The following is a 24,037-nucleotide window of genomic DNA, read 5'->3' as shown; positions in this document are numbered from 1 at the left end:
CCTATCCAAGACTTTCATGATGGCTCAAGAACTGGGTTTCGTCATCAACAGGGAGAAATCTCAGGCCGAGCCGAGTCAGACTATTCTTTATTTGGGGATAGTTCTGGACTCAATTTGTTTTCGGGCTTCTCCCTCCCAAGAGAGGCAGACCAGGTGCCTCATTATTATTATTATTATTACTATCCAAGCTACAACCCTAGTTGGAAAAGCAAGATGCTATAAGCCCAGGGGCTCCAACAGGGAAAAATAGCCCAGTGAGGAAAGGAAATAAGGAAATAAATAAATGAAGAGAACAAATTAACAATAAAGGGATTTTGACGAAGGAAAAATCTATTTCTGGGCGAGAGACCTGTGCCGCCCAGTGAAATGCTCCTTAAGCACCATTTCAAAGGAATATAACTGCTATATTACCAGAGAAAAAATGTAAAGGAATGCTAGGTTGAACTAGCTCGCTCACCTAATGGTGTCGGTATAGACTGGGGCGAAATACCAGAGGTCTCGTACCATTTAGATTTCTCCTCTTCGAAATCCCCCAATAGTGAGGTGCCGTTCAACCTCCCCTGCCTCGCAGACCAGTACTACTAACTCAACCCACGCTTGCCCATCACTCCTTACAGCACCCTTAAGTTTGGGGTCTGAACAGGGGGGGAGCAAATAGGGTGGGTTCACTGGGCGGCACAGGTCTCTCGCCCAGAAATAGATTTTTCCTTCGTCAAAATCCCTTTTCTGGGCTCAATCCCTGTGCCGCGCAGTGAAATAGTACCAGAGAAAACGAACCCAAACTTTATTAACAATACGGGAACGAATAAAAATCAACATAACAAACAGTGGTTTAATCAAAAGTTAACGTAGAAGACGGACGTCTTTAATAACATCAGCATGATAAGGTATAATATCCCAGGAAGGGAAGACAAAAGAACATTAACTTAAAACAAAACCAATTAAGGTCAAACACTGGAACAAATTACATACACTTGAACACTAAAGAAATACAGTTCGTATGGAAGAATAAATTGAACAATGATAATAAAATGGCAATGTTACGAACTAGGAACACCCATGGGTGTGATACAACAAACCGAACTCAGGTAGGAACTGTAAGTGAGGCAGGTAAGAGGAAGAAGGTGGAAGATATAGGATTCAGGGATTAGTTAGAAGGAATTTGTCCGGGGGATACCACGCTCCCTGCAGCTACGGTAGCGAGTTGAAGGGCCTCTAATTGTTTAAGATAGTGCCGCTTGAACACTGAGGGGGATTTCCATCCGGTATATTTAGAGATATCTGTAAAGTTCATATGATGGAAAAAATTTATTGAGGTCGCTACCGCCCGAATGTCGTGGACGTGAGGAAAAGACTCTGGATTGGCCTGTTTAATAAAATACAAGATCTGTTGTCTGATCCCTTTCAAAGTTATAGTCCCTCCCCGCTCCCTGATGAACAAGGGTCCCGAGGTCTTATAGGAAGTCCTTGATAGAAAGGACTTTAGAGTGGTAACCGGGCATAGGGAAGGATCCTGAAGGAGAGGGATGATTTTCCAGGAGGACCATCTATTCTGAGGGTCTTCATTTTTGGCCAAGAAGACCTTGTCTGGGGAGAGGAGGACCTCTCCTGACGGAAGGAACTCTATGTGGCCTGGATCCCTTGATAAGGCAGCTAATTCCGAAATCCTGGCGCCAGATGCCAAACTCACGAGAAAGAGAGTTTTCCTGAGTAGAGGGATATACTCACATGAATCGTTGACGGTTTCTGACGCTAGTTTAAGAACATCATTGAGAAACCAGGAAATCGGGCTAGGACGAGAAGATGGTCTCAGTCTGGCACAGGCTCTTGGGATCGAAGCTAGCAATGAATCTGTTAGATCTATATTAAAGCCGATTAGAAAAATCTTCTTCAAGGCAGACTTGATGGTAGTAATAGTGTTGGCTGCTAAGCCCGACTCAAACAAGGTTCTGAAAAAGGTTACCGTTAGGTTTAGTGTCATAAAGTCAGTACTAGAATCTTTCAAAAACTTAGCTAGTTTTTTGACCGCTGAGTCATATTGACGAAGAGTGGAGTCTCTCTTGTCAGATTCTAAAAATAAAGTATTCTGGGGGTCTATGTTAGCCCCTTTGTGTGCCGCAAACTTCATGAAGTCCATAAAGTTAGGGTGGTCTGAATGTTTGAGGAAGCGAACACAGTGCACGTTTGTACTATCTGGGTCAAAGTCGGGTTGGGAATCTGGTGAGGGTGGAGATTCAGCTCCAGTAAAAGAGGAAACCAATTGCTCTTGGGCCAATTGGGGGCCACCAGGGCTACTTGACCTTTGAAGGTTCGAAGTTTGTCCAGCACTTTCATCAGTAGGTTCACCGGTGGGAAAAGGTAAATCCTTTCCCAGGCGTTCCAGTCGAGAGACATGGCATCCGTGGCGTAAGCCCGAGGGTCCAGGTTGGGGGCCACATAACATTTCAGCTTGTGGTTGGATTCCGTCGCGAAGAGGTCTACCTGGAGATCCGGCACTTGGAAGAGGATCCATTGAAAGGATTTGCGATCTAGTGACCATTCTGACTCCAACGGTACCGTCCTGGAGAGTGCGTCTGCCACAACGTTCCGAACTCCAGCCAGATGAACGGCGGATAGGTGCCATTGGTTTGAGGCCGCCAGGGAGAAGATTGCCACCATCACGTGATTGATGGGACCTGACTTGGAGCCCCCTCTGTTTAGACAACGGACTATGACTTCGTTGTCGAGGACTATCCTCAGATGTTGTTTCTTGGCCGGGGAAAGACGTTTCAAGGTTAGTAAGACAGCCATGGCCTCCAGGACGTTTATGTGAAATTGCTGGAACATTGTAGACCAAAGGCCCTGAACTTTCCTGTGTTGGGAGTAGCCTCCCCAACCTGATAGGGAGGCATCCGTGTGGATGACTATCCTTGGAGGGGGGTACTGCAACGGAACCGATTTTGATAGGCTCTTGGCGGTTGTCCATGGGAGAAGCCTCTTCCGAAGAATGGGAGGAAGGCGTGTCTTCTTGTCCCGACGTTTGGTGTTCGCTCTGGAGCGCCAAACTCGGTTGATGTCTTTCAATTTCGCTTTCAGAAGGAGGTCTGTCACTGAAGCGAATTGTAGGGACCCTAGAATCCTCTCCTGGTTCCTTCTGGAAGTTACCTTTTCCCCGAGAAAGCGTTTGGTATTTTTCGCAATCTCTATCCTCTTGGACCTGGGGAGACATAGAGTGTGAGAACGTAGGTCCCACCGTAATCCCAGCCACTGAAATTTGGTCTTTGGTGTCAGACGAGACTTTCCGAAGTTTATCTGGAATCCCAGAAACTGAAGATATTGGATCACCTTGTTTGTTGCCTTGAGACAATCCTCGACGTTGTCTGACCAGATTAGCCAATCGTCCAGGTATGCGACGACTTGGATTCCGTGGGATCGGAGTTCCTGAATGACCGATTCCGCCAGTTTCGTGAAGATCCTGGGCGCGATGTTGAGCCCGAAAGGCATCACTTTGAACGTGTAAGCCTTGTCGTCCAGTCTGAATCCTAGGAATGGGCGGAAGTGTCTCGTTATTGGAACGTGATAGTAAGCATCGGTAAGATCGATGGAGGTGGTGACGGCCCCACGGGGAAGCAAGGTTCGCACCTGCGAGACGGTAAGCATGTGAAACCTGTCGCATTGAATGGACAAGTTTAGTCGAGACAGATCGAGGATGACCCTTCGGCTGTCGGAGTCTTTCTTCGGAACGCTGAATAAGCGACCTTGAAACTTCAGATATTTCGTTTCCTTGATCGCGTTCTTGCGAAGAAGATCTTGGGTAAACAAAAGTAGGTCCGGTGTCGAGGGTTGATGGAATCTGTTCGGTGGAGGAGGCCCTTCTATCCAACTCCACCCCAGGCCCTTGGAGATTATGCTGAAGGCCCAAGGACTGAATTTCCAGCGACTCCGGAACACATAAAGTCTCCCTCCTACCTGAAGACCGTCAGTAGTTGGAGGTTTTACCGCCTCGGCCACCACGTGACCCTTTTCCACGGGAGAAATATCTCCCTTTGCTTCTGTTCTGAAAAGAACCCCTCGAACCGGGGCCCCTGCCTCGTTGGTATCCTTGGGAGGAAAACCGGGACTCATAGACCGGGTTATAAACAGGAGAGGTAAACGAGTTCGAAGCCACTTGGTTTTCAGGGACGAGGACATACTTCACTTGGGGCTGAGACTTAGAGGTGGAGGGTTGGATGCCCTGAGAGACCGGGGCCGACTGGACTACTTGAATAGGTTGGCGGAATTGGGTAGAGCTATAAGGGCGTAGCCTTTTTCTGCCCCGGGAGTGAATGCTCGATTGTTCGAACTTCCGTTTGGGAGTGAGACCCCAACGGACTTTGAGGCTCTGGTTCACTCTGGCAGCTTCGCTCAATACCGAGTTGACCATGTCCTCCGGGAAAAGGTCCGGACCCCAAGCAGAGGCTTTAATGAGCTTATTTGGCTCATGGCGGATAGTGGCTTCAGATAAGACATGCTTACGGCAACGTCTTTTGGTCACCAAGAAGTCGTAGCAGTCTGCTAACAAAGATTGCAGGGTGGCTTTAGTCATAACTTTAAAAGAGTGTTCCTCGTCATAAGTAAGAGAAAACATCTCCGCCATAGTCGAGATGTTGAGGCTCCGGCTAAACCTAGACCGGGACTCGAACTCGAGTCGGATTAAGGTTTCAGGTAGTCTTGGGAGGCGTTCACTGAATTGCGTCGATGCACAGTCCGCGGATAGCTTACCAGAAGTGAATGTCGATTGAATGTTAAGCCAACATTCATTATCTGATGGGAACAGCAGAGATGTAGGATCTGTCTCCCGGAGTTGTGGCAAAGGCTTATCTTCGGTCACTGCCTGAAGGGCTAATTCAACCATTTTGGTGACGCAAGGAGTGGGGGTCTGTTCGTCCACAAGAAACATGGTGTAAGTACTCTTGTGGGGGGTCAGCATGGTGTTTGTACAACCCCACTCATTTAAGGTTCGAACCCAAACAGACTGAGCCTGTTCCTTCGGAAAGATAACGGTCTCTTTAGGGACCTTATCTAGTCGGACAAGAGCCTCTTCCGTAAGCCGGGCGAAGCCGGGGAAAGGAAATTGAAGACCGGGAGGGAAGAACTCAAAATCTTCAATGGGCCTGGTCCCAAAACCCTCGATGGTCAACATTCCGTCCGTGAAAGGACAGTGGAGCGCCATTTTCCACGGGTTGTTCTTCGTGAAGGGTGGAAGTTTTGAGGCGTCCGGGATGAGGAACTGCTGTTGTTGAGGCAGTCCACTTTCCAGGGTATCTAGTCTTCTGGTGACGGCAGAAAGTATAGAACTAATCTGCTCTGTAACGACCCTCGACAACATATTCGTGAGGGCCTCCGGGTCGAGGTTGGTTGTGGTAATTAAGGGGGATGACTGCACTCCCGGGTCCTGAGACATAGGGGCAGTGCTAGTCGAGTCACTAGGAGCTCCGGGGAGGGGAGCCTTCTTGGGCTTCGATGATCCAGGTAGTGCAGGATTCTGACGAGTCCTCACTAAAGGTCTTTTCTGAGATTTGACCTTGGCAGGAACCGAGAGCGATCTTGGGGAGGATTCGTGGTTCCCTTCAAAACCAAGAAAGGAAAAATTATTAGAAGTTGGAGAAAAAGAGGGGCTAAGAAGAGAGGTCTTAGCGCCAGACCCACCTGCCTCACTTACAACCTTACCTGTGTCAGGTTCGTCAAAAACCATGGGCTCTATGTCTAAGGTCAGAGCCGTAACATTGTCTTCAATGGGGTCCGGGTCGTCAGGGATGTCTGTATCCTGGACGAGATTGAGTTCTACGATTTCCGCAATGTCAGCAATTATAGGAGCCGCCACTTGCCTAGGCACTGCTGCCGAAGATTTTGCGTTCGGGTAGATAAGTCTACAATAATCTTCTGAGAGGACGTAGGGCTTCCTGGCCTTTACGTTACGGGCGAAGCCGCCTACCCACAATTTCAAAGTGGCTCTTGCTGAAGTTTTAACCGCCTGGGAACTCTGAAAGAACGGGGATAAGGTTAGCAAACCCGAGGACAAAATGATAAATGAACCCGAAGATTCATAACAGAAGTCAATGATTATCTATCATATTGATGTCGCCCAGTGAAGGGAAGTAAATACAAAAATGACTGAAAGAGGCTCACCGAATCTGAAGCGAGGGTGGAGATAAGGTCATAACAGATAAGGCAGTTGTCAGGGTGCCATACCACAATATCGTCCATCTGGATCCCACAGTCCGCGTGGGACCGACAGACAGCATGGCCGCAAGGCTGGTGAAGGACGGCCGCGCAGGCTGTCATCCGGCAACGGACCACCTGTAAAAGGAATAGTCCATGAGCATCTACTAGTTTCTCTATAAGGGGTCCCGGAGGGTCCGGGACCTGCCAGTTAATAAAATAAATGTATAGCCTTAGACTAAACATGCAGAGAACTGAGACTATTCCAATAGCAATCCGGCAGAGCCGGGTATGAAAAAGGATGCAAAAAACAGTGATTAATATATAATCATAACTAGTTCCGGGGCCCCCGTGGCCGGGGAACAGGGTTGGTAAGTAAACTTAAAGTAAACTTAAAGTACCCAAGATACATCCTTAAAGTACATAAATAGAAAACGCCAATTATGATCAAAAACTAATGTCTGTAATGAATAGGGCTCCCGGAGGGAGGATATTAATCAAAACCGTGTCAGTGTCAACCGATCATGTAGTTAAGAGCTCGGCGGCTCCGATGTCTGATGACGGGAGGGTACAACGGGAGAGCGCGGGGGGAGCCAGTGGAACCCCCCCCCTACCTTACCTGAGGTACCGGGACAAAGGTAATGATTCATGTAGAATATAAAATAATGATATGGGATATAATAAGTCCTATACGGACGATAATAGCATGAGGTACCGTAGGGGAGGACACTCCTAATATAAGTGCTCATTCTAACAACCGTAATTAAAAGCAAGGTTACACCAAGGTGCAGATATACCGACTAATCACGTGTGATAGTCCCCGGTGGTCCCAGCCTTCCCCCTCCCCGACCGATGGCGACGGGAGGGGGGAGACGAAACCGCCCGGTATGAATGAATGAGACTAAGTCATACCCCGTTGGTATACTCAGTCCTCAATATGTCGGAACGTTGATGGAAGACTGAGGTACAAGCATACTTGACCCGTAAATCATAACCAACAACCATCGAGTGAGAGGAAGGGTGTACACTGAAGGGGGGGGGGATGGAATAACCTCCCCAACTTGTTGGGGGGGGGGGGGGTGTAATGGTACAGGGAAATCGCCAGTGCGCAGTGGTAGACAGGGCTACCAACTGGAGATCCCCTAATCATGACATGAAAATCCCAAAAATATGATCATAACGGAGTAAGCAATAAATATAATATCAATGCACAAATACATAAAAATAATTAATGAATTAAAAGCGAAATCACGTAAGTAAGGTTAGGCATGCAGAAAAAATATGGCGAGAGAGGGACTCGGGCGAGTGGTAGGGGAGGAAGCATGACGCCATCAGCAGATGGAAAGCAGGGGTACCAACCTAGTTACTGAAGCGGTAGATCGAACAGTAAAAACAACAAAATACGCGAGAGTCCCACTCGAACCAAACGTAAAACTAGGTGGAGCGTAATAAAACAAAAGGTTTTACTAATAATAAGTGAGATGGTCGAAATTAAAGCTCCTAGAACTAGCGAAACAATCTCAATGTTGACGCTATCCACCAACATGCACGAATGCAGGCATACCAACATAACCTACTCCTGATGAAACGCTAACACCGATATCATAGGATAACATAAAATAAATGCTATATGAAAGCATACAGTTGGTGTACTAAATGAATATAAGGAAAAAACTCCTAAAGGATCGAACGAATATAAAAGACGGACGAACTAACGAGACAAAGGGCAGAGGCGAAAGAAAGAACGGGGACGCCGCTCATATATAAACACTTCTAAATAATAAAAACAAAGATGACACTGCCCAATCTCGTTAAAAACTCATGGATAAGGTACTTAACTTCGATGGGGTATCTTGGGAATCGGCCATCGAGAGAAAATTGATGATAAATCCAATGAAACACACGAAATAAAAAACTTGGACTTATATCAAACAGGTGCTTGAAAGGAGTGATGGGCAAGCGTGGGTTGAGTTAGTAGTACTGGTCTGCGAGGCAGGGGAGGTTGAACGGCACCTCACTATTGGGGGATTTCGAAGAGGAGAAATCTAAATGGTACGAGACCTCTGGTATTTCGCCCCAGTCTATACCGACACCATTAGGTGAGCGAGCTAGTTCAACCTAGCATTCCTTTACATTTTTTCTCTGGTAATATAGCAGTTATATTCCTTTGAAATGGTGCTTAAGGAGCATTTCACTGCGCGGCACAGGGATTGAGCCCAGAAAATAATTCTAAAATAAGTAACAACGTCAAAACAGACATGTCCTATATAAACTATTAACAACATCAAAAACAAATATGTCATAAATAAACTAGAAGGTTTGAGAATTCTTGAAGAGACAGAAGTGCTCAGCGAGGGATTGGATGGGTTTGCTGGGAACCCTCTCCTCGCTCGAACAGTTTGTCTCTTTGGGAAGACTGCACCTCAGACCTCTTCAACACTTCCTATCAAAGGTGGAACAGGAGGATTCAGGAAAACTCCTTTTCCTTCCCCCATTCCAGCAGAAATCAAGGATCATCTGATTTGGTGGCTGGATCCAGCTTTGGTAGGAGAAGGAATCTCCCTGTACAGGAAGAACCCAGACCTAGTGTTGTTCTCAGACACTACGGAGTCAGGATGGGGAGCAACAATAGGAAGCAAGGAGGTCTCAGGCTCTTGGGAAAAGAATCAGACCGGATGGCACATCAACAGGAAAGAGTTGATGGCCATTCTGTTAGGAGTGAAGGCCTTCAAAGACTCAGTGTCAGGGAGGATAGTGGAGGTCAACTCGGACAACACCACGGCTCTAACTTACATCAGGAAGCAAGGGGGAAATCACTCTCTGTCTCTGTTTGAAACAGCAAAGGAGCTCCTTCTGTGGTCAAAGAAAAACAAAATAGAACTGCTAACAAGATTCATGCAGGGACAGAAGAATGTAAGAGCAGACATGCTCAGCAGGAAAGGGCAAGTTCTTCCCATAGAATGGACCCTGAACCATCAGGTCTGTCAGAGTCTGTGGAAGTTATGGGCGAGACCTTAAATAGACCTCTTCGCCTCCAACCAAAACAAGAGGATCCCCAACTACTGCTCCCTAGTCCCGGACGAGGAGGCAATAGCAGTAGACGCTTTCTTGATGGACTGGACGGGGATGGACACATATGCGTTCCCCCCGTTCAAGATCATCAATCTGGTCGTCAGGAAATTCGCTCTCTTCGAATCAGGAAGAATGATCTTAGTAGCTCCATTCTGGCCAACAAGAGAATGGTTCACGGAAGTGGTGGACATGTTGGTGGACTTTCCAAGAAGCCTTCCTCCAAGCCCAAAGCTTCTCAAACAGGCCCACTTCGAGAGGTATCATCAAAACCCCCTCGCTCTAAGACTGACTGCCTTCAGACTATCGAGAAGCTTGTCAGAGCGAGAGTTTTTTTGCGCAAGCTGCAAGAGCTATTGCCAGAGCGAGGAGAGTCTTCGTAAAGAGTCTACCAATCTAAGTGGAAAACCTCTAGAGCTTGGTGTAGGCAGCACAAAGTTTCCTCAACCACTACCTCTGTGAGCCAAATAGCGGATTTTTTGTTGTCCCTCAGACAGGATGCTAAACTGGCCGTATCCACGATTAAAGGGTATAGGAATATGCTCTCAGCTGTCTGTAGGCACAGAGGCTTAGATTTGTCTCAAAATAAAGACTTGCAAGATCTCGTGAAGTCTTTTGAGACAACTAAGCAGGCTCAGTTAAGGCCCCCAGCTTGGAATCTGGATTGGGTTCCAAAGTTCCTATGCACCAAGAAGTTCGAACCCATCTCACAAGCATCTCTTAGAGATGCTACGTAGAAAAACCTCTTTCTGATGGCTCTGGCCACAGCTAAAAGGATCAGCGAGGTTCACGCTATTGAGAAGCAAGTGGGCTTTAACCAGAATGGAGCAGTATGTGCGTTGAGGATTGATTTCCTCGCCAAGAACGAGAATCCATCAAAACCCTGGCCGAGAACTTTTGAGGTTCCTAACCTCACTAATCTAGTGAGTCAAGAGCAGGAGAGGCTCCTCTGTCCTGTTAGAGCCCTCAGAGCGTATTTATCTCACACTAAGAATGTTAGAGGTGCATCTAATTCCTTATGGTGGTCAGTGAAAGATCCGCAAAAGCCCCTTTCAAAGAATGCATTGTCATTCTGCTTGAGGGAAACTATAAGAGAAGCTCACCTCTTGTGTGAGGAGGAGCACTTCGGCCTTTTGAAAGTAAGGGCTCAAGAAGTGAGAGCTATTGCTACGTCACTGGCATATCGTAAGAATGTCAGTTAGACAGATTATGGATGCAACGTTCTGGAGAAGCAACTCTGTGTTCGCCTCTCATTACCTCAGAGAGGTAAGAGTGGATTATGAAAGGTGTTACACCTTGGGCCCATACATACCTACAGCTTCTGTATTAGGCAAAGGAGTTACTACCTCCCCTCAACCTTAACTTTTGTATGCCTATGTTTGGGTCGGTGTTTTTACGGTTGTCTGAAGACTTTGACTTGTGGTACAGTACCCTCAGTCTAGCTAGATAGTTTATATCTATTCTGCAAGGTTAGGTGGTTAGTTTGAGTAAGGTTGCAGTTTTTAAAAAAAAGGGACATGGGTAGTTCTGAAGTCTAGTCAAGTTGTTGGTCTCACCCCGTTTGACAGACTCGATTGAGTTGTTTTCAGCATGACAGATCCACTCCTGGCTTACACTCCTAAGGGAAAGCAACTCAAGAGGCAGGAACCTTTGAAGTCAGCTACCTTAGCAGGTAAGAAATCAAGGTGTTTTTTCTCCTACAACTTATTGTTGTTTTCCCAACGATGTTAACTGTCTGTCACCCTCCTCCAAATGCGTAAATCAGCTATATATATATATATATATATATATATATATATATATATATATATATATATATATACTGTATATATATATATATACAGTATATATAACTGCCAGGTAAGTTCTATTCATAGAAATGGAGTTTTTATGATAAAATAAAGTTTTTCAATATTAATCTTACCCGATGATCATGTAGCTGTCAACTCTGTTGCCCGACAGAAATCTATGGTCGGGATACGCCAGCGATCGCTATACAGGTGGGGGTGTACACAACAGCGCCATCTGTGAGTAGGTACTCAAGTACTTCTTGTCAACAAGAACTCAATTTTTCCTCTGTCGTGCCACCGGCAAGACCTACTAATACGCCGTCCCTAACTGGATTTGTTTTCACAACTTTTTGGTGAAGTACACTATTCCAGTTTTGAGCTTTCGCTATGCAGGGGTTTTATCTTCATTTCAAAACTTGAACTCATTTTGGATAGATTTAATTATGGTGACGAAGAGAGTATGGACTCTCTTTCACTTTTAAATGGCCGACCTTTCCCTTAGACGGAAGTGTTGGTGTCGAAGAGAGTATAGACTCTCTTTCACTTTTAATGACCGACCCTTCCCTTAGACGGAAGTGTGTTTAGGTTTTTGGTAATTTTGCTTAACAAAGTTATAGATTTATTTTATATCTCTCCGCCATTTATAGGCCTCTTCGATTAACTTTCCATTTATTATAAACTTATAAAAATAAATTTTTATGTTTGTTTATATGCGACCTTTCCTAATAGTAGGCGGTCCTTACTTGGAACCGAAGTTAATTAACATTGAGCCCGTCATATCGTATTTCCTGTTAAGAATTTATGCTATTTTAATTTTAATGTTTTTGAAAGTATTTCTTTGATAGTCTCGTACTGTTTTCAAAGATGAACTAACGTTTAGTTTAGTCTCCGCAGTTGTTGACGTTCAGAACGTTCAACTTGCGCTCTATCGTTACGATAGAGAGAGAGTATTTCACGGTTTCACGTTGCAGTAAGAGTAAACCGATTCTAGCGTTTCGTTCATTCTTTCTTAGCTTAAATGGTTTTAATTCTAATAAAGGAACTTTTTATTTGGGAAACCTTTCAGTTTTTTTTTTTCCTTTAACAAATAATATGTTTTAACGATATATAATTGGGCTCATCTCTCAGGTTCTAAGTCAAGAGAGAGAGAGAGAGAGATAGAGACGGAGGGAGAGAGAGGAGGATAAACGTTTCGTTCAAGCCGGTAACGTTGTTCTCGTTTTTTACTCTTCTCCCTAGTCGCTATAGGGGAAGAAGGTAAAACGTTTCTAGAGTTTTATTCTTGTTCCCAGGCTTTATGCGGTGAGAGATTTTAAACGTAGTTTATTTGATCTAGTGTTTAGTCTCTTTTCCAGCCACTGAATTCTTTATCTTTCATTATGTTTTTCTGTTACATTGTAAAACTGTTTTCGCAATTACTACCTTTTAATGAAGGATAGGATTGCGTGTTTCAGGTACAAATCACTTAAAGTTTCGAGTTCAGTGAAATAAGTGCAAACAGAAAATCAAAAGTGATAAAGTGATATGCGCAAAGTGTTACAGTGTTGCGTTCGAGGGTTCGTTTGTTCGTGCCAGTTGTTCACCTTGTCCGATACCTCTTACAAGCTCCCAAGCCCAGGGGAGAAGTAATGTCGAAGGACTTATGGGTTCCACAGGCTTGATATACGAACAGACGTTTCCCTCCGTGGTTTCGGGTGTATCTACACACGTTGCCGACGTGATCACCCCACCCACACAAAGACGAGAGAGCCCATTTTTTCCTCGTCTGCGGAAGAGGTTTCTCGCAGAAACCATGGACCAAATCTTGCAGCTTTTAAGTGCAAGTCGGTCCCTTCCGCGCAAGTCCAACGGCCTAGGTGTAGCCACTGGGTCAGTTCGGACTCGCTCCAGTCATCCGACGACTGCACACCTCCCAAGAGAGGCAAGGTGGTACCGCAACAGGCAGTAACTCCGTCTGTTGCCGCACCAGCTGTTTTAGACCCTCAGTCACAACGGACAGTAGCTCCGTTTGTTGTTGTCTTTCATAGACCCTAGTGGTCCATGCTGCAGACTATGCAGTCTCAGCTTGCGGCATTCATGCAGGAGTATCATGCTGAGAAGGTTAACACTGCAACCTGTTAACCTACAACCCGCCGAGGTTGTGCGCTCAGCAGATACTGCGGCTGCCTGCTCCCACACTCCACCTGTGAGAGCTCCACCACCGATGCGCAGTCCACCCTGCCAGACGCATGTTCTTGCTGCTCCATCCGTTGACATGCGTGAGCTTCCGCATCAGCAGTGGGAAGGTGCTGTAGAGCTGCCGGGTTCCAGCACTATGCGGCTTTCTCCGCAACCCATGCAGCATGCTCCGCATACCATACAGCATGCTCCGCATACCATACAGCATGCTCCGCTACCCACCGCAGCCCCTCCCACGCTCCAGCACTCTGCTTTTGTTGTTGCCAGCTCCCACACTCCGACTGCGGAGAAGGTTGACGATGCACCCGTGGGTCTACACCTCCCACTGTTGTGCGCCCGGCATGGCTTCCTGCTCTCACACTCTTGTTGTGAGAGCTCCTCCACCCATGCACAGTCAACCCTGCCAGATGTATGATGACTCCCACACACAGAGCACTCCGTTGCCGTGCGTGAGCTACCACAAGCTGCCGTGTTTTGACACGGTGTGTCAGCCTCCGCAACACACTGTGGTTACCGCCACTCGCCCGCAGCAAATTAGTCAGTCAGGAGTTGAGGCTTCCCCACACAACTTTGGTTGTTGCCATCTCACAGACTGTCAAACAGTTACATGACGTTGCCTTCTGGTCTGCTACTTATACACCAGTGCTGTATGTCCTCACGCTCCTGTTGTGGTTGACAGTTCAGTTTTTGACAGTTCACAGACTGTCAAGCAGTTTCATAACGTTGCCTTCTGGTCTGCTGCTTTTGCACCAGTGAAACCCTCACTGAGAGAACCTAGCTTTTCTCGGATATGGTTCCTGTAGATGAGAAAGTGCTGTTCTCCCTCCTTCTGATATTCCCTTGAGGACTCTGTCATTTGGAGAGGAGCCTTTAGCTGCTTAGCCTCCTATGGACTTTAATTTAAGCATAACATGCTTCCAGGGAGGGTAAATGGTTCCGCTTCAGTCGCTAACCCCGTCTGTTGCCACACCTGCTCCCATAGACCTTGGGCTTTGTTGCAAGACATGCAGTCCAAGCTTAGTCCTTGTTAGAGGATTTTTTACGGAGAAGAACCTTCTTGCCAACGACCTTCCTACCGGTTGGTTGTACGCCCTGTTGACGCTGAGGTATCCTACTCACGTCCGCCAGTTGAGATGGTTCCTCCACCGGTGCGACCCAGTGTGGGTTGCCAGTCGCATGTTGACGTTAAGCTACTCTCGGAGGTGGTTGTGGACGTTCAGTGTTTCACTGGGAAGACGTTCAACAACCAGCAGGGTGACTTGTTGTGACGCAGTGCGGCAACCTCAGCAACCCGATAAGGGGTTGTCTGTACTACCCAGACAGTCTAGACAGTTTCGGGTTGTCGCTGTACTTCCTCGCATCCCCATGGTTGACAGTTCACAGACTGTGCAGCAGTACCATGATCTTGTGTCCGGCTCCGTCACGCATCCACCAGTGCGACCGGATTCAGCGAGTCAGACGTTGCCCACTCCGTTGCCGTTTCCTCATCAGTTTCGGATGAGGAACCCTCTGATGAGGACATGGCTGAACAAGAAGATCAATCCCCAGCCCTGCTATCCATCCAGAAGATGCTGAAGAAGGAATACGGCCCTGTCAGGCTGTGGATGAGTCTGGTTAGGACACTGTCATCCGTGGTTCAATTGGTGTCACTTGGAAGACTTCACCTCCGTCCTCTTCGGTTTCATCTAGCTCTTCACTGGAAAAGGACGAGACGCTAGAAGCGGTCTCGATCCCGGTTTCCGGAAGATAAGTCTGGTCTAACCTGAGGAAAGGACTTTATCAACCTTTTATAGGGTCTTCCCCTGACTGTTCAGACCCCCAACCACGTTCTCTTCTCAGACGCATCGGACGTAGGCTGGGGTGCGACCTTAGGCGGTAGGGAATGCTCGGGATTATGGAACTCGAGTCAAAGGACAATGCATTTTAACTGCAAGAAGCTTCTGGCAGTACGTCTGACCTGGAAAAGCTTCAGGTCTCTCCTTCAAGACAAAGTAATGGAGGTCAACACGGACAACTCCCTGCTTTGATGTTCATCTCTTAGCAAGGAGGGACCTACTCTCTGACATGGTGCGAGTTCGCTAGTGACCTCCTCTCCTGTTCAACAGGTCTAGACTTTTCACTAGTAACAAATTTCTTCCAAGGCAACTTGAATGTCTTAGCAGTTTGTCTCAGTAGGAAGGGACAATAATTCCAACATATTGGACCCTCCACAGAGATGTATGCAAGAGACTTTGGGTCACCTGGGGCCAGCCAACCATAGATCTCTTCGCAACCTCGATGTCCAAGAGGCTCTCAATACTTTGCTCACCTATCCCGGACCCAGCAGTGGTTCTTTTAGATGCCTTTCTACTAGATTAGTCTCATCTAGATCTATATGCATTCCCTCCGTTCTAGATTGTCAACAAGGTACTGCAGAAGTTCGCCTCTCACGATGGGACAAAGTTGACACTAGTTGCTTCCCTCTGGCCCGCGAGAGAATAACTTACCGAGGTACTTCGATGGCTAGTAGACGTTCCCAGAATTCTTCCCCTAAGGGTGGACCTGCTACGTCTGCCACGCGTAAGAAGGTACTCCAAGGCCTCCACGCTCTTCGTCTCACTGTCTTCAGAGTATCGAAAGACTCTCGAGAACTAGAGGTTTTTCGAAGGAGGCAACCAGAGCGATTGTTAGAGCAAGGAGAACATCCACCCTTAGAGTCTACCAATCGAAGTGGGAAATCTTCCTAAACTGGTGCAAGTCAGTATCCGTATCCTCGACCAGTACCTCTGTAACTCATATAGCTGACTTCCTCTTATATCTGAGGAAAGAGCGATCTCTTTCAGCTCCCACTTTCAAGGGTTACAGAAGCATGTTGGCATCAGTCTTCCGTCACAGAGGCTTAGATCTTTCCAACAATAAAGATCTACAGGACCTCCTTAAGTCTTTTGAGACCACGAAGGAGCGTCGTTTGGTTACACCTGGTTGGAATTTAGACGTGGTTCTAAGATTCCTTATGTTAGACAGGTTCGAACCACTTCAATCAGCCTCCCTGAAAGATCTCGCCTTTAAGACACTTTTCCTGATATGCTTAACCACAGCTAAAAGAGTCAGTGAGATTCATGCCTTCAGCAAGAACATCGGATTTTCATCCGAAACGGCTACATGTTCTACATCTTGGTTTTCTAGCCAAACACGAGCTGCCTTCTCGGCCTTGACCAATATCGTTCGTTATTCCAAACTTATCGTATGGTTGGAAATGAACTAGAAAGAGTATTATGTCCTGTAAGAGCTCTTAAGTTCTATTTTAAAAACCTTTACGGGGCCCGTCTGAAGCTTTATGGTGTTCAGTTAAGAATTCATCTTTGCCTATGTCAGAGAATTCTTTATCCTTTTATTTTCAGACTGTTAATACGAGAAGCTCATTCCCTTCTGAATGAGGAAGACCAAGCTTGGCTGAAGGTAAGGACACGCGAAGTTAGAGCTGTCACAACTTCCGTGACCTTTTAATAAAATAGATCTCTGCAAAATATTTTCGACGCAACCTTTTGGAAAAGCTAATCAGTGTTCGCGTCTTTTATCTTAAGAATGTCCAGTCTCTTTACGAGAACTGCTACACTCTGGGACCATTCGTAGCAACGAGTGCAGTAGTGGTGGGGGCTCCACCACTACAATTCCCTAATTCCAGAACCTTTTTAATCTTTCTCTTGAAATATTTCTGGGTTGTCCGGAAGGCTAAGAAGCCTTCCGCATCCTGGTTGATTTGGCGGGTGGTCAAATTCTTTCTTGAGAAGCGCCTGGATTAGAGGTTGTGATGAGGTCCTTTAGTATGGGTTGCAGCCCTTCATACTTCAGCACCTAGGAGTCGCTCAGCATCCTAAGAGGATCGCTAGGCTCAGTAAGGAAGACGTACTTAAAAAAAGCAGAGTAATGGTTCAAGTCGACTTCCTTACCAGGTACTTATTTATTTTATGTTTGTTATTTTTGAATAACGGCTAAAATAAGATACGGGATACTTAGCTTCTTTGTTAACATGTATGCTGGTCTCCACCCACCACCCTGGGTGTGAATCAGCTACATGATCATCGGGTAAGATTAATATTGAAAAATGTTATTTTCATTAGTAAAATAAATTTTTGAATATACTTACCCGATGATCATGAATTTAAGGACCCGCCCTTCCTCCCCATAGAGAACCAGTGGACTGAGGAGAAAATTGAGTTCTTGTTGACAAGAAGTACTTGAGTACCTACTCACAGATGGCGCTGTTGTGTACACCCCCACCTGTATAGCGATCGCTGGCGTATCCCGACCGTAGATTTCTGTCGGGCAACAGAGTTGACAGCTACATGATCATCGGGTAAGTATATTCAAAAATTTATTTTACTAATGAAAATAACATTTTATGAATACTTACCTGGCAGTTATATATATATTTTAAGGCCCACCCACCTCCCCTCAGGAGACAGGTCGGGCAAAGATGATCTGAGGAACAGAAAACGGGAATGATTCCAAGTTCCACCCTGTAAGGGTTGTTAACCACCTAACCGCACAACCACCACACGGCGGTTGCCGCGAGTTTTGAAAAATTCTGCCGGACGTCAGAGACTAAGCTATATATATATAACTGCCAGGTAAGTATTCATTAAACTTTGTTTTATCTTAAAAACTCCATTTTCAAAATAAAGTCCCTCTTGGTTTGTGATGCAGATTTTCTAGCAGTTAACATCAAGACAGAACCTTTTTGGTCAAGGTCAACATATTCAAGACAAAGTTCCAAGCTAGTGACGTAAGGAAACTTCAAGCTTAAAGGAGAACCCCGCAACATTGCGGAACATGACTTATATACACAGACAGCGGGTTTGGACATTCACATCACTTACAGTTTGCCTATGGCTGAAACCTTCAAGTCTACCACCACCTACGTAGGCATAAACAGCAATGCGAGAGATTCTGTGTCCTTTATCTACTTCTACGCATGTTGACACTGTAGTAATTTAAGTTTATATCTCAGTGTTTGGGTTCAAAGGTCCTTTCTTAGAAAAAAATCATTGATTCCATCTATAGAGGCTTTGTTCCCATTCATCTTCCAATTGCCACCAACAAGAAATTACCTCGAGGAAGACATTTCCAGTAGTATAAATTTTTCACCAATAAAAGATAAATAACAACATCGTCTGCAACACGCCTCTACTCTACTTTGCACCGGAAGGTCCACTTATTATCTTTGCAGTGTCCTGGGTCAACAAACCCTTCTGTCTTTGTTTTTGCTGGAGTCCTCAGGCAAGTAAAATAACACTTAATGGTCAACACCCAGAAACATGGCTAGTGTCCCAATTCCCACGCATAACAAGCTATTATCTTTGTTTGCCTCTACTTGACCAAGTCCTAAAGAAATTTTAACATATGATCCCTGCTAAGTGCAGGGTGCTGATACTCTGTAAAAACAAAGAAAGGGGGTCATGAAACAATGGATAAATAGCTTACAATATTAAAAAAAATACTGTACAATTAAAAAAAGTAAAATAACAATAAAAATTAAAACAAGTTGTATTTTCCCTAAACTACCTTTTTCGACAACATACGGATCATCTAGCACCACAGCTCCCTCAACTATTTTTTCTAGGGAAAGACATGAATAGCAGACATTCATTATGGTGTGATATGCTTTCAAATGTCAAAAGCAATATCATAGCATCATTAATAAAAAATAAAGCTGTATGGTTGCTTGATAATGGAGAGCCAATGCACTTTCATTATTTCAGACAGGAACATTGTCAAATATGGATGTCCCAATGTTAAATGCAACATGTGTTGTTAACTTTAATTGAAGAACTAAGGATGACTAGCATGCCTTTGACCATGCCCCCTGACATCATCAGTAATAACAACATGCAACCCATACAGATCATCAAAATGGATTCTTGAAAAAAAAAAAAAAAGATTAAAGGAAGTTTGAAGAGTTATGTGACATAGAAGCAGATGCAAGAAACTTCCCAGGATGTAGATGTCATTGATCGTATTAATGGAGCATTATGTAACTGGAATGCATGCTATCTCAATATTAAATGGCTTATTTGAAAGGCTACCTGTTTCATGGTAGACTCCAGAGTTCCATATCTTAGATAGAGCCACAAGAAAAGAACTACGTAGATTGAAAAGTTTACCACACAGGGTCAATGTGCAATTAAAGAAGCTCGCTCTCATTCATGGTCCTCCTTTGTTTCTCTATACACAGAATAACTCTGCCCTCTGTAGTTTGGTGGAGACTGAGGAAAGTAGCTGGGTAATATACACCAAACCCTTCTCTTGTTTTAACGGCTGAACTTTTAAAAAGTGTCGAAAGAATATTTATAGGCCACCAAAAAATGTCAAAAAGAAGAAAATTTTCTTTACACATCTCAACAAAGTAGTGAGGAGAATCCTACATCCTTCCATTTACCAGGAGGGTTCATTTCAACCTTGTAAACTTGTAATGGAACAGCCCCTGTTCCTGACATCATTCCACATACAAAGATAATGTTCCTAGATATACCAAAATTTTCACTCTTAGTATCATGAATAAAATGTATGATAACATCTATCCAACAGTATGGGAGCTAGCTATTTTTTTACCCTTTCACAATCAAGGTAAAGATTAGCTTCTTGCTGATAATTCTGAACCTATGCTAGTGATATGTTTGCAGAAATTATGGAATAAATAGTGAATGCATAATTAATGAGGTTTCTTTAGAAGAAAGGCTTTTTTTCACCTGCTCACTGTGGCTTTTACCGAAGGAATACCGTGTAACTAAATTTTTTTCCCTTGCAGCTTACAAATTCTTGTCCTTTAATTAGGGATTTTCTTTTGGGGGGGTCTGGAGTTGGTCGTTAAAAGTTGGATAAAAGTTGGATAATGGGTTGGATGGATAATGAGCGGTTATCCAACTGGGTAGGGAGTGGGTTGAGGAGCCCTTTCTACTTTCCATTCAAATTTTCTTCTCATATTTTGACCACTGTCAGGGAAGGATGTACCAGACAGCGTTCTGTAACTCTAGTAATCCCTTTCTCTTTACAAGAGGTGATTATTGTTAGTTATGATGGAATGGAAGTAAGAAGTTAGTGTCTGGCGGGGTGAAGGCAGAGGGAAAAAGTTGCCACTGCGTTACGGCTTAACCAGCTGTTGATCCTTCAGGAGAAAAAATCCTTTTGTGGGTGCTGTGTGTTTCCTAAGACCTTCCCACTTTCCTAGACACGTAAAAGGAAGTGTGACATAACTGAGACCAACTCCTGGAGTGAAAAGAATGGTTTGCAGTTGGGACGCAAACACCCGGATAAACGTTGTCTCCAGTTGTAGTATTGGGTCTTGGTCAGTGATGGATTGTTAGTAGATGCATTCAGTATTGGAGGTGCTGGGACAGATCCAGTAGAGCCTGAACCTGAGGATTTCCTTTACACACACCGTGTCCGTACTTTGCACTTTGATGCATTGGCACTAGGGCTGGAAAGACAAGATTTCGTGGATATATTGTTATACTGGATTCCTTATTTTAGTCTTAACAGGAAAGTTCTTGGGAACCATACAGCAGCTCCTAATTATAGGTTTTTCCTTCATCAAAACCCCGTTTGGCATGTTTTTCAGACACCCAGATTTTATACTGGGAGCAACTTTGTTGGTCAAGTTCTTCACCAAATATTCAAATGATTCAATAAATAGTTTTTGGTTTTGGAGCTTAAGTGCAATATTACAAATACATAAAAAAATAGTACTATGATATATATTGTGTAGAATTTTATTTAGGATATTGTAATTATCATTTCTCTTTAGCATTTTTTATAAGCAAAAAGCACCAATTAATCTAGACTATTTCGTACATTCCTGTTTGTGTCTACTTTACTTGAGAAAGTTTTTGTACTTCTCATACCCTATTCATTGCTGAGAAATAAGTGCAGTACTTACTGTGGCTACCCCCCAAAATTGGGGGAAGTGTCTTGGTATATGGATGGACTTACTGTGGAATTGCAGTTGGCATGCATTTCAGAGTCAAGATTATAATGACTGAATGCCAGGCTTAGATGGAAGAGGAAATTATCTTTAAAGAAATAAATTTGAATGAAAATAAAATATGCCAAATGTTGCAGGTGTTGAGGTGCCAGTGATGGGAGATGAGAATGAGAGAGAGATTACAATAGATGAAGTGAGGAGAGCACTAGATGAAACGAGAGTAGGAAAAGCGTCTGGTATGGATGGTGTGAGAGCTGAGATGTTGAAGGAAGGGGGTATGACTGTACTTGAATGGTTGGTGAGATTGTTTAATATGTGTTTTGTGTTGTCAATGGTACCAGTAGATTGGGTTTGTGCATGTATTGTACCACTATATAAGGGTAAGGGAGATGTGCATGAGTGTTGTAATTCAAGAGGTATTAGTTTGTTAAGCGTAGTTGGAAAAGTGTATGGTAGAGTAATGATTAATAGGATTAAGGATAAAACAGAGAATGCAATCTTAGAAATACAGGGTGGTTTTAGAAGAGGTAGGGGTTGTATGAATCAGATTTTTACAGTAAGGCAGATATGCGAGAAATATTTAGCAAAAGGTAAGGAGGTGAATGTTGCGTTTATGGATCTGGAGAAAGGGTATGATAGAGTTGATAGGGAAGCAATGTGGAATGTGATGAGGTTATATGGAGTTGGTGGAAAGTTGTTGCAAGCAGTGAAAAGTTTCTACAAAGGTAGTAAAGCATGTGTTAGGATAGGAAATGAAGTGAGTGATTGGTTTCCGGTGAGAGTGGGGCTGAGACAGGGATGTGTGATGTCACCGTGGTTGTTTAACTTGTTTGTTGATGGAGTGGTGAGAGAGGTGAATGCTCGAGTGCTTGGACAAGGATTAAAACTGGTAGACGAGAATGACCATGAATGGGAGGTAAATCAGTTGTTGTTTGTGGATGATACTGTACTGGTTGCAGACACAGAAGAGAAGCTTGGCCGATTAGTGACAGAATTTGGAAGAGTGTGTGAGAGAAGGAAGTTGAGAGTTAATGTGGGTAAGAGTAAGGTTATGAGATGTACGAGAAGGGAAGGTGGTGCAAGGTTGAATGTCATGTTGAATGGAGAGTTACTTGAGGAAGTGGATCAGTTTAAGTACTTGGGGTCTGTTGTTGCAGCAAATGGTGGAGTGGAAGCAGATGTACGTCAGAGAGTGAATGAAGGTTGCAAAATGTTGGGGGCAGTTAAGGGAGTAGTAAAAAATAGAGGGTTGGGCATGAATGTAAAAAGAGTTCTATGTGAGAAAGTGATTGTACCAACTGTGATGTATGGATCGGAGTTGTGGGGAATGAAAGTGACGGAGAGACAGAAATTGAATGTGTTTGAGATGAAGTGTCTAAGGAGTATGGCTGGTGTATCTCGAGTAGATAGGGTTAGGAACGAAGTGGTGAGAGTGAGAACGGGTGTAAGAAATGAGTTAGCAGCTAGAATGGATATGAATGTGTTGAGGTGGTTTGGCCATGTTGAGAGAATGGAAAATGGTTGTTTGCTAAAGAAGGTGATGAATGTAAGAGTTGATGGGAGAAGTACAAGAGGAAGGCCAAGGTTTGGGTGGATGGATGGAGTGAAGAAAGCTCTGGGTGATAGGAGGATAGATGTGAGAGAGGCAAGAGAGCGTGCTAGAAATAGGAATGAATGGCGAGCGATTGTGACGCAGTTCCAGTAGGCCCTGCTGCTGCCTCCGTTGCCTTAGATGACCGCGGAGGTAGCAGCAGTAGGGGATTCAGCATTATGAAGCTTCATCTGAGGTGGATAATGTGGAAGGGTGGGCTGTGGCACCCTAACAGTACCAGCTGAACTCGGTTGAGTCCCTTGTTAGGCTGGAGGAACGTAGAGAGTAGAGGTCCCCTTTTTTTGTTTTGTTTCATTTGTTGTCGGCTACCCCCCAAAATTGGGGGAAGTGCCTTGGTATATGTATGTATGTATTATTAAAGTAGTACTGTTATTACATGCAATTTTGTAACTTTTTTTTATTCTCATTTTAAAGGTGAGGGTGTTATATTCGGAATAGCAGTCGCTATCCTTGCATTTGAAGTGACCAGACAAAAGGAAAAGGATAGGAAAAAAGAAGAAAAAGAAGCAGACTTTATAAATAGTCTAGAACATCGTATAAATGAGCTTGCATTTGCCAATGAAGAACTAGATACAAAATTAAGGGAATTAACAAGAACTATTTATGCAACACAACATCAGCTTCAGGTAAGGACTCTTTAAATTTGAAAAATTCTTGATGGTTTTTTATTGAAAATATAAAGTGTGCATTATTTTAGGCTTTGATACAATGCTGTATTAGTAGTTACGGTGATGAATTCACAACATGAATTAGTGAAATTTAAACGTTTTATATAATCAGTGGCACAGACATCCCAATCATTGATTATCTACACGTGATTGTATTTGAGTACACTACACTGCATAGCACTAGTTTTTCAGGTTTATTTATTTACGATACAAAGTGTCTATAAAGTTTCCAAAAATTATGTTGTTTGAGCTTCTTACAGTTTGGTTTCACATTTTCAGATGTTTTATTATCAAATCTATATCTTACTCTGAATAGGGGTGAAAATTATTATCATCTTTGCAATAATTATGATTGTGATGTTGCATAATTATTCAACCAGTTTTTTGTTATTTTAGATCTATGTATGCCAGGTATCTTTTTATTATTAAAGCAGTTTATAAAGGATATATATATATATATATATATATATATATATATATATATATATATATATATATATATATGTATATATATATATATGTATATATATATATATATATATATATATATATATATATATATATATATATATATATATAT

The 24,037-nt window shown here is 44.0% G+C and overlaps 1 protein-coding gene across 3 annotated transcripts in view; it reads left to right on the top strand.

Moving 5' to 3' along the window:
* Positions 1–24,037, top strand: part of LOC137658090 (optic atrophy 3 protein homolog) — a 101,959-nt gene that overhangs the window by 38,663 nt on the left and 39,259 nt on the right. For all 3 annotated transcript variants that reach the window (XM_068392781.1, XM_068392790.1, XM_068392796.1), the window contains one exon: positions 23,204–23,415. In XM_068392781.1, coding sequence (XP_068248882.1) covers positions 23,204–23,415 — 212 coding nt within the window. The remainder of the gene's footprint in view (positions 1–23,203; positions 23,416–24,037) is intronic.

The sequence above is a fragment of the Palaemon carinicauda genome, chromosome 1 (genome assembly GCF_036898095.1).
Source record: "Palaemon carinicauda isolate YSFRI2023 chromosome 1, ASM3689809v2, whole genome shotgun sequence".
NCBI classification, from domain to species: domain Eukaryota; kingdom Metazoa; phylum Arthropoda; class Malacostraca; order Decapoda; family Palaemonidae; genus Palaemon; species Palaemon carinicauda.
Note: the sequence above shows the minus strand (reverse complement) of the source record. Positions and strands in the feature narration are given on the sequence as shown.